Genomic DNA, 17,605 nt, shown 5'->3' with positions numbered 1-17,605 from the left:
AATAAGTATCAAAAATTACCAAAGCAATTTAATGCAAACAAAAGCTGTGAGATAGCAACTTTAGTATGTTGTTTATGAAAAAAATTGACATAAAAAAAATTGTGCTATGTGCTGTTACAGAATTTGCCTTGAATTGCTATTATGGAAATAAGTAGTCTAATATTAAAAATAACAAGAGCTTCTTTTAAGTGAATCACCTTGTGAGGTGTATTGCTTAAAAAGAAGCTTTTTTTGTTTTTATTATTAGATTAGTAAAACACAGTAACTAGAAGTTATCGGTAAAATAAGTTGGTAAAAGGTAGTTTGCCTCAAATAGTCCATCTGCAAGGGGCTTAAGAGAAGTGATAACAGTGTGTATCAGTGGTCACTCTAGTTGGGATAATCCATAGCATGTGGCAAGATGTTATATCTAAATAGTATTATCCGATGTTAGCATTCCCATAAAAGAATGGTATTTTACTCATCAGCTTCCTTTCTTGTATAGGAATTAGCATCTCTAAACAAGAATAATAGAATCAGGTTAAGTCCAACTGAGCAGTTGTGGGGGTTGGGCACTTAAAGCCATCACATTACCTACCCTTTTCAAACACACTTCAGTTTTGTGCATACTCATATTTCATCTATATTTCTCACAATTTTAATTGTGTGACCTTTGTTGGAGAATTAAAGTCTTTCCTCCTCTGAACTTGGCTAACACTTTTGAAAAAGTAATGCTCCATCATTGCTACTTGTGTACATGGCTTCTCTGGTATTCCGTGTCATACAGACTTCCTTATCTTGAATCTCCTCTTTGTGATGTTAATTTTAATCATAAAATCTCAGGCTGGCTCCAATTTTTTAGTTGTATGGATCCAGTTGGTAGAGGCTTTTGACAATTAAGGTTCTTGAGGCTTTTGGCAATTAATATTTATTTTCTCTATACCTGAAATAAAAATTTGGTGATGAACTCTTCTTTAATAGAATATAATAGCTTTAATAGCTTCTCTCCCATGGCCATTCTTTTTTTCTCCAGTTTGGCATTGCAAGAATGGAAAAATGGAATGCTCTGCATGATTTCTGTTCCCTTTGCTTGGTTAGACTACTGTTTTATGTCTTTTGATCCTGTTATTTGATCAATGAAATTATCCTTATAGACATAGAATCATTTATTTTTAGTGTACCATAGGCTCTCATACTTTATCTAAACCACGGTTTCCCAATGTTTTAAGGCTATATAAGAATATTAGCATACTGCAATTGCCTTCTATCATGATTTACATCTTCATTTTATGCCCACAACTTCTAATTGCTTTCCAATTCTATTAGCCATAGCATCTGTCCATTAGTACTTTCTCCTCTGTCACATCTTGCTGGGTCTGTAGTGCGCTAATTTATAGATAAAACTGACTGATTAGTATATTATTTTTTTTTTCTCTAATTCTTGCATCAAATACCTTGGTAAATACTGTTCTGGACAGGATTTCCCATACCAAACACATTCCTGTTGATGCCTCCTGTAGTTTCCAACACAGAAATTAACACTCCTACACACTGTTGATACCAATAAGTCTCCAGATCCCTTGGGCATTTCTCCACTTGTTCTTGATACCTATGATTGAGAAGTAATTCCTGTTTTTTGTTGTTTTTTTAGGCTCTGTGTGGAAATTTGCTCAAATCCAGCCAGTTGCTGTAAAGGGAGACAAATCCCTCCCTTCCAGTTATCATCATCCAGTTTTACTTACTTCAACTCTTTCCAAAGTAATGGAAAAATATATCAACCATAGACTCTTACATTATCATAAAACCTTTTCTCTAATTAATGATACTCAGTATGGATTTTGTCAAGAGTCAGTCCACCTCTTATGTTACTCAACTTTGGACAAATTCCGTGCAAAAATTTTAGAAACTGAAGTAGTCAATCTCCAAGGATTAAGATTCTGTTCTTTCACCTGCTGTGTTCCATCTCTATATTAATCACTGAAAAAATATTGATGATAGTACACTACATTCCACTTTCCTATTTGATAAATCTTGCCTTGCACAAACAGCTACAACTTCTCACTTACTCACTACCAGGTCCTTAAATGCCAGTTCAGTTTCCAGGTTGTTCCAGTTGTGACAAGAATATTTGGTTAACTGCAATCCTAAAACCTAGTCCCATCTTATTTCTTGGAAAAAAAAAAAAAAAAAAAAAAGCAAGCATCTACTGCTTCCATGATCATCTTCAACATTTAAATTTATAAACACAAGATCAGATATCTCTACTAGGAATAACCTTATACAAAGGGTACTACGAAAGTTTTGCAATATGACGCAACAATGAATCACAGGAAGCTGCTTGTTGCTGCATGTTGAGACATGTTCATACGTGCATAGTAGCCGCCGCGCCAAGTCGATGGGCTCAGTTATTCATTAGTAGTGAGAGTGTAAAGTGCTTGCGATGGCATCGTGGTCACGAAATGAGATAAGGACAGTTTTGCGGTATAATTTCGTGCGTGGTTTAACCATAGACCAGTGCTTAGAAGAAATGACTCTTGCACTAGATGATGATTGTCCACATCGTACAACGATATTCAGGTGGTATAGAGAATTCCAAAGGGGAAATTTCACTCTGGAGGATTCTGAGAGGCCGGGAAGGCCACGAACGTCAGTTACGGAGGAAAACGTTACTGCTGTGAGGAAAATGCTTGACGAAAACAGGCGAGTGACCTACCAACAGATAGAGGATACTTTGGGCCTAAATGCACCAGCAATTCGTTCGATTCTGCAAGATCATTTGCACGTGAAGAAATTTTGTTCTCTCTGGGTGCCGCATCAACTGACTGAAGAGCAGATGACACGACGTGTGACTTGGTGCCGGGAGATGTTAAAAAAGTTTGATAAGGGACAATCTCGGTATGTGAACAACATCGTGACAGGTGATGAGACTTGGTTGTACTATTACGATCTGCCGACCAAGGCTCAAAACAAAGTTTGGGTCTTTGATGATGAAGACACACCCGTAATTGTCAGAAAATCCCGATCTGTAAAGAAGAAAATGATAGCTGTATTTTTCAAATCGAGTGGAATTGTGGAACGTGTCGTTTTGGACACGCAGAAGACAGTCACAGCTAAGTGGTATACTGAACAATGCCTGCCTAAAGTCATTGGATCTATGAAGAACCTGCGGCCAAAGTCAAGAAGGGACACCTGGTACCTCCATCACGAAAATGCTCCAGCTCACCGCGCCAAAGCCTGCACCGAATATTTGACCACGACAGGACTGAAACTTCTCGAGCACCCTCCCTACAGTCCAGACCTTGCTCCCTGCGACTTTGCACTGTTCCCGCATGTGAAAATGAAGCTAAAAGGGAGGCGGTTTTCCAGTGATGAGGACCTTCTACGGGCTTGGGACAACGAGTGTGCTTTACTCCCTAGTGAAACTTGGCAGAACTGGTTTAAAGATTGGTTTCGGAGGATGGAGAGGTGTATTGAATGTAGAGGAAATTACTTTGAAAAAATTAAATAAACAAAGCTGTATTGCAAAACTTTCCTAGTACCCTTTGTATATGTTAAACTCCATGTGAGTTGCAGATGGTTCAGATTGTATTGAAAATTAAGAAATAAAGGCTTGACAGCAATTTTTTCAGCAGTCTGCTGTAGACTGCATGAAATGGGTATCTGTGCTGGCGCTGTTGCCCATCCATACAGTGTACGCTTGTTATTGTGAAATGAATAGGTGTCTCATAATAGTCTGTAATTATCCAATGAATTTTTCTTTCTTGTTCTGTCTCATGCACCTCCTCTGTTCAGGTGAATTCCATCTTTATTAAATAAAGCCCTACAAACTAGGGCAGGCCAATCAGAGAAAAACCTTTGTCCTCACCATATAATCCCTCCTGTGTTGTCTGGGGAGAATTGCAGACACTATAACATATTGACCTATCAAATGATATTTTATTATCAAGTCGTTATATTTCTTGAACAAGTCCTCAATTTCTTTTTGTCTTATGTCTTTGTTTCTAAACAAATAACCTTGCTTCCTTAGTTTCCCTTAAAATTGACAACCGGTTGTCAATTAATAGGGGAATAGCTGATAACAAGTTTTCACATACACCTGGCAGACACACTTTGATTGTGTTCATTCTGTCTTTATTACAGAAAATATTCTGTTTTCCTAATAATTTAGATTCTCACTAAAATTAACAACGTTGGCAGTTGATGATCCATTTCTGAGGCTGAATCATTAAGGACGGCATCACTTTATATTATACTAGACACCTGCTTATTCCTTTAAGCTAGTTCTATCAAGGTAATTATTAAAATAGGTTAAATTACAAAATAAATACACCATTTATTTTGTGTATTAAGTGAGTGCAAAATTTAAGTGCTTTAGACATAAGTTTTCAGTCATACAAAGTTCTCCATGGCAGTTAAGTGGTTTCACTAATTATCATTCATTTGGAGAGAGGGCTGAGTTAGAATCCCATCATAGTGATGCCATTTCAGTTGAACTGTGGTTAGCTGATCTCAGGCACAGGGTGTAAGGGTTTCCTTGCAAGTTTTTCTGGGTTTTTTCACCACACAACATACATCTGGCCCCTGAATGCAGACTTGTATAGACATAATACACAGTGGCACAATTTGGTTTAAAGTTGCTGATGCACCTAAAAATCAAGAACAATATGACTGAAACTCCTCTTGAAACCTATGTAATTGCAATGAAACTAACAGACATCTTTTAATGCAACCCAAGTTTCTGAATAACAATAAATATTTTTACCATAAATTAATTAGAAAAGGGAAACTGTAAATACAACTTAAACTAATGGCAATGAATTTTTCTCTCTGACCACCGAGCACATTTAGTGGCAGATGGCTTTCTGTCTTCTAACTTCTTATCTAATATTGGAGATCCTGAAGGTTCTGTTCTTTCACCTGCTATGTTCCTCCTCTATATTACATTTGCTACATAAATAATTTTCTTAATAGGATTATTCCATTTCTATTCAGTCGTCAGTGTTTTTTCAAAGGCACTGAAAGTCTGAGCGTGATCAGTGACCTCTTTTTTTTTTTTTTGTTGTTGTTTATAGAATATCTTTTTATTCATGGATTAAATATCTGAATAAGTACTGCCTATTATTTATTATAAGGGCATTGAGTGCAAAATCATTAATGGGTTTTGCAATTAAAGGAAATAATTAGTAGGTTTTGCTACTAAAGGAAATAACAGATATAATTCATTTTATTTATTAGGAAATAATATCTGTTAAGATATTCAGAAAACACATGTTTAGACTATTGTTAAAATGCAGATTGTGGGAAGTTGTCTGGGGAAATATCAACAGAATAATAGCATCAAATCCAAAATTGACATGTTAATATATAATAGGAGTGATGAAATAGAAGAAAGTGTATTAGAGGCTACTTGCCTTGGTTGCTGTCTGTTCTCTGCAGGACCCTTCACAGTTCTCATTTTCACTGCTGTGAGGTAATTTGTATGGTAATTGTTATCCTATGATAATTAAAATGTCCAGGAAAGAAATTTGTCTACAAAAAAAAAAGGGCCACAGTGTCAGAAGTCCATTATTACTACCCAATCTGGCAGAAGTATTAATCATAGATTTTGAGTTGAGGAGCCCTGGAAAATTTTTCACTGCTTCCAAAGTTGTGGTGCAGATTTATATACTGTCTTTGTGATCTGGGATTATGGTTAGGAGATGCTATACACTTTCCATTCATTCTTTAACAATCAAGACAGTAATACATTATCAATTTCACCTAGATGTGTTGGTAGAGAATAAGTCCATTCCTTTCCTAGATGTTTTATTGAGATCTGTGACAACAACAACAACAGAACCAGGAACACGTTGTGTGGGATGGTTCTTATTTTTGAACTTTCAGATTTTCTCTTTCTCACTCTCTAGATTTTTTCATTCTACTATAACAGTAAGAACTGCAGATATGAATACCAACATGATTAGTATGCTAAAAAAGATCTGACATATAATTCATTAACTCTGGCATTTTTATTCCTGTTTAAATGTTTTTTTCTTTGTGAGAGTTAATTTTTCCCATTGTTGTTTTTATACCTACGAAACATAACAGAATGATAATTTCTATTTAGGATGCAGCTTTTCTGCCTGGGCCGACTAGTGATAAAGTGTTTTGACACTACTGTCTTTAATATGTTAAAGTTGTGAACATATTCCAAAATGGAGGCTGTATGTGTCATATGAATGCTGTTCATAAGAGTATCTGTGAAAAATATTTTTTAATCTGGTGCTGGTCTCATAGAGCCTTCAAAACCCTATACAATTTCTGGGATTTTTTACTCTTCTTCTATTGAATCCAAACAGTTGAAATTCCCAATACCTTTCAACAAAAGTGTTTTCCTTGATTTCTCCATTGAAAATTCCAGAAATCTTTCTTAGTTATCACACCTACAGGAAAATGTGAGGGGGGGGGAAAAGACCAAATTAAGTCTATTCTCAGTGATTATATGCACATGCTGTGAACAACATGCATATAAAATAAATGACATCTCTTGTGTCAAATTATTGAAGTGTGCATTCTTTATGTTTTATGTCAGCATATTGAATTTTTACATTCTCTGGCTTTGTGTTGTGGAAGAGTCTGGCTTGCATACAATTGTTGAAACGTGAGTTTTTTGATTGACATTTTGCTCACTGTCAGTCAAAGTAATATAATAAGGGAGATAGTATTAAAAATTTCCAAATATGAGAGAAAAATGTCTAAAGCACTGCAGAGGGTGTTTTATTTGCAAATAATAATTTAAAATGTTTTATTGTAAAAAAATGGATATTTCACAGTTGTGTGTAATGGATTGAAAGTAAAGGTGGCATCAAAAAGTGACGATTTTGAATTAATTCTGTAGGTAATTCCTCAAAAAACACTGGTGTAACCTGTTACAGGTATGTGTAGTTTGGTGATAGTTGTTTTTGATTGTTTTTTTGAGAGGAAAATGTGAATAGGTTGAGATTAAAAATCACCTACAGTTATTGAGCAGAAGGTATTCTTCTTAATTTTGCAAGTTTTATTAATCTATATTTATCAGGTATAGAAGGGAATCAGTCCTATTTAATTTAAGTGAAATATAATAAACATTCAAGTTATCACCTGACTGTATTCCTAATAAACAAATATGAATAGTTAACAGTATTTTCTATTATATTGAGGTGTATATTGTGAGTATTTAAAGAACATAAAAGTTTAAGGAAATAATTTTAAAAATTTTGTGTTTTATATTTTTTGTGTGGAGTACTAGCAGCTATGTGAATTAAAAACAGATTGATAAAATAACAATGATACTGAAAAAAAATTATTAATTTCTGAAACTTCTGTTCAAATGTATTGTCCATTTATATTAACTCTCATGTGGAGAGAAAGTTATAGTTGCTAGATTCAGTCTTGTTCGGTCAACAGTGTGTGTGAGGATTCCTTCTGGAATCCTCACACACACTGTTGACACTGGAGTCACACTGGAATCACACACACACTGTTGACCAAATACTTTACCCACTGAGATCCCTGAATGCTCTGTTTTTATATATCTTTCTAGATGTTATGCTGTTGATTTGCCAACCAGGAGAGATACAGCGTCATATTGATTGTTGATGATCCTGCTTAGGTTGATGACAAACTAAATGACTATTCTGCATCTACATTCACACATGAGGAATTCTTTAGGGAAGGAGATGCCAGAAGTTTATCAAGCTTTACAAGGGAGCTAAATTATTTTGTAATAACTGAGAGGAAAGTAGAAAAGAAATTGTTGAAGTTAAACATAAGAAGGGCACCTGGGGTAAATGGTGTCTATCCAGTTATATTAAGAGAGGAAGAGAAGGAAGTGAACAAACCCTTAGCCATAATTATGAAAGTATCCTTGGATTCAGAAGAGGTCCCTGTAGACTGGAGATGTGCGAATGTATCCCTGTGAATGCTTAACTTCAGTTTCAGGGAAAATAATGGAGTTGCTGGTTAAATAAGTATTGCAGTAACATCTAGACAAGATTGCCGTTATACTTCAGATATATCATGGGTTTGTTAAGGGGAAATCTTGTCTGACCAATTTGATTGGATACTACGATGTGTTCACAAAGAAACTGGATGCAAAAAATAATTTTGATGTCATATACTTGGATGGAAGTCTGTTCTACCAATCAACTACCCGCTGGTAGTTGATTGGGGGAACAGATGTCCATCTTTTGTTGTGGAAGTTGATAGCCGAAATAAATTTAAGCCTGAGCTGGACAGGCATTTGGAACAAATGGAGGGGTGAAATGGGAGGGTTTTTTTGACTGATGCTGCATAAGCTTGCTTTCTTAGATCGTATGTCTCTGCTAATGCTAATTTCAGGAAAGCTTTTGACACTGTTGCACATAAAAGATTGTTGCACAACCTCTTACAGCATGGTATTAAGGGCAAGTTTGCTGCTATGGATGTAGGGATGGTTCAGTGAAAGAAGACAGAGATTGGCAATCAATGGACGTTGCTCTTCATGGACTAATGTTATTAGTGGAGTCTCCCAATGTTCCGTGTTGGATTCCATTGTTGTTTTCTATTTTTATCAATGATATCAATGAAGGCGAGGTTGTGGTTAATGACAGTAATGACAATATTCTGCTGCAACAGGATCTAGAAAAGTTAGGCAGATGAGCTGAGAAATGGCAACTGAAGTTCAACACTTACAAATGCAAAATAGTGCATATGGGTAGCAATAACCCCAGAGTAATGTACCAACTGTGTGGTACTACACTCGCGGTGGTGGAAAATGAAGAAAAGACCTGGGATAATTGTGTGGTCATATATGAAGTTCTCTGAGCAGTGCAGACATGTTGCCAAAGGACTGCTTATGAGGTTTTGTCAATGATAACAGGAATATTGCTGGCAGGGATAAGAACGTGATTATCCCATTGTATAAGGGTCAGGCTGCAACTTGAGTACTGCATACAAGTCTGGAGGCCTTATTTTAGGAAAGATGTAGAGCTGCTGGAACCAAGTAGAGAGAGGGGCAACAAGATTGGTGAAGGGAACAAAGGGATGCTCTTTACCAAGAAAGGTTTCAGTTCTGCAGTTGCCATGTCTGGAGACTAGTCACCTGGGAGGTGATCTGATTGAGGTGTTTAAGGCTTTGAATGGTTTGATTAAGCTCAATGTTGATGGGATTCTTCCTCATGCTCAGGCTATGCACGAGTAGACGTAAATTCAAATTGTTGAAAGATGGTTGCAGAATAGATGTGCAGAAGTTTGTCTTTAGCCAGCGAGTGGTTTGATTGCTAGAACAGACTTCCATCTGTTGTTATGGAAGTTGATAGCTTAAATAAATTCAAGGAAAAACTAGACAAGACAAACTATTAGAGTGAATGAATAGGTAAAGTGGGAAGGTTTTTTTTTTTTTTTTTTTGACTGATGCTCTGAATGCTGGCTTTCTTTCGTCATATGCCACGACTGATGCTGATTCCAATATTTTTGTTGGTTAAGTGACGTTTCCATTATCCTTATAGGCTGAAAAGGGGAATGTCCAAAAGTTTGCACAGTGTAAATTCCTATCCAAACAGTGAACAGTGCTACATGGAGCAGAACTTCCTCATGCAACTGCACATCACAGGAAGACCATTCAGAGCATGATTCTTGGTTGAACACTGTTTTTGGTGCATTTTATTGTAGGTTCAGTTATAAAATATGTTGATAAAACATCTTAATAAAAATATTTAAATTTTTATTAAAATGTTTTGTAGAAATTTTATTAAAAACTTAATTTTTGCTGATTATCTTTAATTTTGCTGATTATCTTTTTTTTTAATTGAAAATGTTGAATGAGTTCATTTGTTTTGTTTTATTAGTGATACCTCCTCTCATTCATCTGTTCCTAGTCCATTCCTTCAGGCATATCAGCAGCAGGTTCAGAATCAAGGGTAAATTCTTTGATTAAAAACTGGTTTTTTTTTATGAATTAAAAACTCACTCTCTTGAAAACTTATATTGATTTTATATATTTTGTTAATTTTTTGTAGATAAATTTTTGTCTGCAGGTTTACATAACTAACTGTAGATGAAGCATTTTTTTGAATTGTTTGTTTCCTTAATCTTGAAATGTCTGTTGCTCTTTTGAGATTTCTGTTACTTAAAGAAAATATGCAGTGGTGATATTTAATGTTTAACTTAATGTTAATTTTTAATAAACATTGCATGCAAATATTTATATTAATATTAACCATATGGTACTTTTTTTATGGTAACCACAAATATGAAAAAGCATATTGTACTTTAGTACAGGGTAGGGATTGAAGGTTTGAAAGACAGCAGATACTTTTTGACATTGGACTTAGATTTCTGTAAGTTTTAATTTTTGGGAAATACAAGTAAAGGAAGGGTGTTCTAAAGAACGGAAGGAGAAGGGATAAATGCAGACAAGAAAAATTAGTTCTGCGAGTTTGGAGTTTAAGAGTGAAAGGATGTTGACTAGTTGAGGCACTAGTTCTGACTGGTTTGGTTAGAAGGGCAAAATTACGGATGCCATTTTAGGTACAGTGCCCATTGAAATACTTATAAAAAAAGGTATGCAGCAGAAACTGAGTGTCTGTGCCATAGAGAGTGGAGGGAATTTCTAAGAGACAGGTTGTTGATTAATGTGACTGCCCTCTTTTAGATATAGTATGGAAGCTTAAGAGAAGTTTTGAGGCACTACCCTTGATGTGGAAAAAGTGTTCCATGGTAGGGCAGATTTTAGAATTGCAGAGTCAATAGCTGTTTAGCAGAAAATTAGTGATGTGCTTATTAGCATTAGTAGAGGCATATGTTGCAAGAAAGCAAGCTTATACAACATCAGTAAAAAAAAAACAAAAAAACTTCCCATTTCACCCATCCTTTTGCTCCAAACGTTTGGCCAGTTCTTCCTTGAATCTATTCAAGCTATCAACTTCCACAACAACCCAACCGATGGAAGTTTGTTCTAGCAATCAACCACCCGCTGGCTAAAGGCAAATTTCTGCAAATCTATTCTACAACTGTGCTTCCTCAACTTGAATTTATGCCACCTCAGGTGGAGCGCCTCTGTGGCCAGGTGGGAAGGAGCAGCAGTGCATAGCATATGCTTCTTGATTAGACCGGGGTTCGAGCCAGTCACCACCAAATACGGAGGATACGGAAAGGGCAGGGAATGACCACCGCATATTCCCGGAGCAATATGGCCTTCGTTGCTAATGCTCCTAAAAACCAAACAACAACAACAACAACAGCCACCTCAGATGCACAGTCTGAGAATGAGGAGGAATCCTATCAGCATTGAGCTTGCTCAAACCATTCAAAGCCTTATACACCTCAGTGAGATCACCTTGCAGATGCCTAGTCTCCAGATATTGCAATTTGCAGAATTTAAGTCGTTCTTGGTAAGAGCAACCCTTTGTTCCCCTCACCAATCTCGTTGCCCTTCTCTGTACTCGTTCCAGCAGCTCTATATTCTTCCAAAAATGAGGCCTCCAGATCTGTAATACAGTACTCAAGGAGTGGCCTGATCATTGCCTTATATAAGGGGATAAACATCTCCTTATCCGTGCTAGCAAAATTCCTGTATATCATTGACAAGACCCCCATGAACTACTCTTACAGCCTGTCTGCAGTACTCAGAGAACCTCATATCTGACTGCATAATTACATCCAGGTCCTTTTTATTCTCCACTACCCTGAGTGTAGTACCACATAGTTGGTAGGTTACTCTAGGGTTACTGCTTCCCATATGCAGTACTTTGCATTTGCCAATGTTAAACTTCAGTTGCCTCCTCTCAGCCCATCTGTCAAACTTTTTTAGATCCTGTTGCAGTAGCGTACTGTCATTAACAACCCTGCAACCTTCGTATCATCTGCAAAGTTGGACATTAAGCCTGATATTCCTTCATCAATATCATTGATAAATATATAAAACACCGAACACTGGGGGACTCCACTAATAGCATTAGTCCATGAAGAGCAGTGTCCATTGATTACAACTCTGTATTTTCCCACTCAGCCATCCCTTTATCCATAGCAGCAACTTGTGCTTAGTGCCACACTGCTCCAGTTTGTACAGCAGATTTCCATGTGCAGCAGTATCAAAAGCTTTCCTGAAAACCAATTATGTGATATCAAAATTATTTTTTGCATCCAGTTCCTTTGTGACCAGATCATAGTATCCACTCAGATTGGTAGACAAGACTTCCCCTTAACAAACCCATGCTGTATCTGAACTGTAACTGCAGTCTTGTCTAGATGATCCTGCAATGCTTCTTTAACCAGTGACTCCATAATTTTTCCCGGAACAGAATTACTCATGTCACCCTTTGAACTCCCTTTGTGATTGATTGATTTAGAAATTCTTGCTGCAAGCACTACTGTGACTAAACTGCACCTGGAAGGTCCCCCTTTGTGATAGGGGGGATATTCATTCACCTCCCCTGAATTCAAGGATGCTCTCATAATTATTGCTAAGGGTTTGCTTACTTCTTTTGCTGTCTCCTTTAATATAACTGGATATACCCCATGTGCCTTTTTTATGTTTAACTTCAACAATTTCTCCTCCACTTTGCTCTCATTTATTACAAAATCATTTAACTCCTTGTTAGAGTTTGATAAACTTCTGGCATCTCCTTCTCTAAAGAATTCCTCATGTATGAATTTTGATTCAAAATACTCATTCAGTTTGTCAGCTGCCTGAGCAGGATCATCAATAGTCGAATAGTTATGCCAAAAAAGAAATTAGAAGAAAAGTCAGGCTAATTCCAATTAGGGATTAGCATTAGCATTAGTAGAGGCATTTGATGCAAGAAAGCAAGCTTATGCAGCATCAGCCAAAAAAAAAAAAAAAAAAAACCACTTTGACTTCACCCCTCTGTTCATTCAAAATATCTGTCCAGCTGAGCCTTAAACTTATTTATGCTATCAACTTCCACGACAAGGGATGGAAGTCTGTTCTACCAACCAACCACCCGCTGGCTAAAGGCAAATTTCCGCATGTCTATCCTACATCTGTCTTTCCTCAATTTGAATTTATGCCCTCTCAGGTGATTATTCTGAGTGAGAGGAAGAATCCCATCAGCATTGAGCATGCTCAAACCATTCAAGGCTTTATACACCTCTATCAGATCACCTCGCTGGTGCCTAGTCTCCAGACACTGTAATTTGCAAAAAAATAAAAAGAAAGGATATGTAATATATTTGAGAAGGGTTTTTTTTTTTTTCTTTTTGGTGAGTATGGGAGCAACACAACTTTTTTTTCAAAAAATAACATGTGAAATAGCATGGAAAATAATAGTTTCCTGAGTTTAGTAGGACTTAAGTAGTTTAATTTTTTGCACTTCAATTATTCATTGAAGTGAATACCTGTGTTTCAACATTTAAGGAACTGGATATTTGAGAAATTAAAGATAACTGTGCTGAGAAAAGTTTCTCAAACTCAAGGTGGAATGTAGTGCTATCATCAGTAAAACTATGAATAGGATTTCTAGTTAATAAAAGAGGTACATTAATATACAAGAAGAAACAAAAGAAATATCTGAACCTTGTGGCAAAACCAGCATTAGTTGAGAAGTTGGAAGACAGAGACCCACCTACCACCATCACCCACATTGAGCAATCAGAGAGAGAAAGAGAAATGGCTATACTATTGCAAAAAAAAAAAAAACAGATCAGTCCAGAAGATGGAAATGTGTTTAGAAGACCTTTATGCCAAACATGATCAGAAGTCTCTTGGAAACATCAAGTGCAACTGCTCAAGTTTTTCTGACCTTTTCCATTGAATTTGTTTGTAGATGAATAACATAAGACAAGACATCATGAGTGGATCAACACTGGAAATCCTTATTGGTGATGATTGATCAAATGGCAGGTTTTGAGAGAGTGTAAGAGTTAGCAGTTCATGTATTTCACAATTACTTTAGAAAGAGTTGAGGTAAGTGCACTTACCACTCTTTTTAAGAACTGGCTAGAGGTGAGCAAATTTCTACAAAGAAGGAAAAACAATAGTTGAATAAAAGAGTATTAAAACAGTGATATAATGCAGGAGTAAAATCTAGTCTACACTTTTTTGAGAGCAAGTGAAGAAATTCAAGCAGGACCTGAAGACTCCTTGGCATCATGATTGTTCAGGATTCCTTTAAGGTCCTTCTTTTGGAAGACTGTGGGAAGAACTGAGTGGAATTCAATTGACAAGGTAGTGGGATTTACCAAGATCATCAATGCAAGAGTTAAAGTATGATGGTAATAAGTCAGCTTTATCTTTAGATGAGAATGCAGCAGAACCATCCAAGATTGTAAGTATGGATGGACAGAAGTTTTAGCCAATAGCTTTGGCCAGAGACCAGAAGGCTCAGCTGCCATCTGGAAAAGTAGGTTTCCTCCTTGTAGCCTGTTCAGGATCAAGTTTGGATTGATTAATAACTTTTAGATGGATGATGATTGAGACTACCATGTGATGATTAGCTGTTATTGGGGTAGGAAGAAAGTGCAGAGAACTCCTCACTCCAATAATAGGCAACCTCTTTCTTCTATCACCCCATCATCTTCATTGTTATCATCAGTATAATCATCATCAGTATTTTCAATGAATGTCATCTAAGGGATCAAAGGTAAATGAAAATTTTTACTAATTTAAGGTGCTTAAAATGTCATTTAGACTACTTTGTTTAATATGTATTATTTTAATTTGGTTAAAAAATATGTATGAGGACTAGTTCCATAGGGCTCCCATAAATATTTTTTATGACCTCTCTTCTGTTAATGCTATTTTTGCCCAAAAACTCACCATTTACAAAGGTGTGCATTGGGGAGAGAGTTTTTAGGAACTGAACCCTTGGAAGCATCAAGCAATTACAGTAGTCACAAATTAATTTATGGTATGGAGAAAGTGTTTGAAAGCTGCTGTTTGTTATCCCTGAATCATTTTTCCATCTCTGAAGCAAAATTTTATTGCTGAGCCAATTGTTTGTAGCTACATTGAATTCAGGAACTCCCCCAACAGTTTCAGTTGCAATTTTTAAGAGATGCTATGAAAGTTCAGTGCTACACTTGAAGCATAAAATGCAAAATTTGGTGGTCTTTAACTAAAGCCTTGAATGGTTTGAACATGCTCAATGCTGATGGGATTCTTCCTCTTGCTCAGAATAATCACCTGAGAGGGCATAAATTCAAATTGAGGAAAGACAGTTGTAAGATAGATGTGTGGAAGTTTGCCTTTAGTCAGTGGGTGGTTGATTGCTGGAACAAACTTCCATCTGTCGTTGTAGAAGTTGATAGCTTAAACAGATTCAAGGCAGAACTAGACAAACATTTGGAACGAGTGGATGGGTGAAATGAGAAGTGTGTGTGTGGTTGATGCTATATAAGCTTGCTTTCTTGCATCCTGTGCCCTTGCTAATGCTAAGTTTTTGAAAACTATATTGTTTCAAGATCTCATTCCAGTGTGTATTTGACCAAGCAAAATTATTTCAAACAGATATCTATATTAGCAGACATACTGCAATTTTCTTAATTTTAGTATAGTATCAAACCTCCCAAATCTGACACCCTCAGAACTTCATCCCTGTTGTATCTTGGACCATATTAAAGTCATAAAGAAAGCCATGGAAAATATTCATTTTCACTGCTGTTTATCGTATATAGTACTCTAAAAAGCATAGTTATGTTTTTTTTAAAGAAAAAGGTAACATACAGCATAGTGAAAAGTACAGTAAAATTAAAATTTGCCAATTCTAGGGTGCTTTCCTAGATTCACCCATTTTTCTAATTATAGCTACAAAAGGTGATGTTAGATAGCAGAATACTGGATTCTGGAGGTTCCAGTGTCTGTAAAAATCAGCCATCTATGTATGACAGTTTTTTTTTTTTTTAGAAAATTTGCTACTGCCAATGTAAAGTAAAATATTTTAGTGTAATGTTTATGATGATTGATCAAGGGGGGAAAAAAGGGATTATTTACAAATACCCCAGCACTTTGGCAATTTTTGTGGTCTACTAGACTACAATGCAACTACTTAAGTTACACAATTCTCAGCTCTGGTAAAGAGATAGTTTGTGTTTAGAAAGTAATATCATTACAGCACCTTTTGTCAATGTACAAAATTATGCGAACAAGTAAAAAAAAAAAAAGCTTAACTAAACATCTCTCTCTTGATAACTTATGCTATAATCATCTATATATTGGCTGTAAAAATTAGTACATCAATCAAACATAACTTTATGGTTCATTTATGCAAAATGAGCCATATATTTATGTTATATAAAAATATATAATATTGCTATTATGAATGTGATAAATGTGATTCCAAATGTGATTTGGTATTCCAAAGTTTATATAATTATTGGGTAGGGAAATACAGTAAACCCCCGCTATTCGCGGGGGTTACGTTTCTGAGAAATGCCGCAAATACCGAAAACGCGAATACTGAGTTATGGCTCCCATAGTAATAAAGGAGTTCCGTTCCAAAGTACATAAGAAAAACTAGTCTAAAATTTTGTCTATGTATGTATTATATGTACCTTCATAATATGACTATGTACATAGATAGTACATAGTGAAATGCAAGCATATGGCATCGAAATGAAAATAAGAAACAATTTAATATTAAATGTAATATTTATTAGAAATTTCAAACAAATCTTTAAAACCAGTGTCTTTGCTAGCTAAAAAACCTATCCCGCCAGTGCTATCACCAGTTTCGCTAAAGCGTTGATAAGGAGTTTTGCGTTTTCACGAATGATGAGTGAATTTAACGGAATTTTATTTTGAGTTCGGTCTTCTGTCCACAGATTTAAAGTTTTTTCCGTTTTTTCTAATTTAACATCGCGAGTTACAGAGCAAATTTTTGAAGCGATTAGCGCGTTTTCACGGACACTATGGCGGATTTTTTCTTCCGATTTTTTGATTGATCGTACCGTTGACTCATTGATTTTATAATGTTTTGCCACTGAGGAGACACTTTCACCATTAGAAATTTTATCTAATAACTCAATTTTATTCGCTAATGTCATCACCTTCTTTGATATTTTCACATTTCTCTTGTTATTCGTAGTCATATTTTTGTAGGGGTTAGAAAGAACTTGTCCACAATAAAGTCACTTTCTTCCGTTAACACACTCGAAAAAGTCTGTTTTACACTGCAAAACGGTAGATTTATCACTTTTGTAAGCATATAAGTTTATAAATTGATAAATTTATTCAATTTATAAGCATATAAATTAAAAGCAAACGACGAAACCTTCCATAACAAGCGCATAACACATACTGAACAAGGATTAGCGAGAAACATCCACGCTCGCGATTTTGTCACCCCTCTCCCCCCACCCACTGAGCGCTGTTTTGACCGGGAAAGATAATTTTAGCCACGCCCATGTTTTTTTATGGCGGAAAATATTCACGGCACTTTAAAATTCACATTTTTTAGGTTTCATTTTATATTAAATCGGCGATCGCGAATACGCGAAACCGCGAATACAGATACCGCGAATAGCGGGGGTTTACTGTATTCATAAATGTAAGTGCTATAAGTTCCTAATTTCGGGAATCTCCCAAACTCTTGGGCAAACAATAACTTTACAAAATCTGATATAACTAATGGATTTTTAACACAACAGGGTAGTTTTTTTTTTTTTTTTT

General features: G+C 35.9%; 1 protein-coding gene across 3 annotated transcripts in view; it reads left to right on the top strand.

Annotated features, from left to right (window-relative positions):
• The window catches only part of LOC150082208 (uncharacterized), a 285,622-nt gene that overhangs the window by 225,336 nt on the left and 42,681 nt on the right, over positions 1-17,605 (top strand). For all 3 annotated transcript variants that reach the window (XM_090379171.1, XM_090379172.1, XM_090379169.1), the window contains one exon: positions 9,825-9,896. In XM_090379171.1, the coding sequence (XP_090235297.1) occupies positions 9,825-9,896 (72 nt within the window). The remainder of the gene's footprint in view (positions 1-9,824; positions 9,897-17,605) is intronic.

The sequence above is a fragment of the Mastigoproctus giganteus genome, chromosome 8 (assembly GCF_048544385.1).
Source record: "Mastigoproctus giganteus isolate SK-2022 chromosome 8, ASM4854438v1, whole genome shotgun sequence".
Lineage (NCBI taxonomy): Eukaryota > Metazoa > Arthropoda > Arachnida > Uropygi > Thelyphonidae > Mastigoproctus > Mastigoproctus giganteus.
Note: the sequence above shows the minus strand (reverse complement) of the source record. Positions and strands in the feature narration are given on the sequence as shown.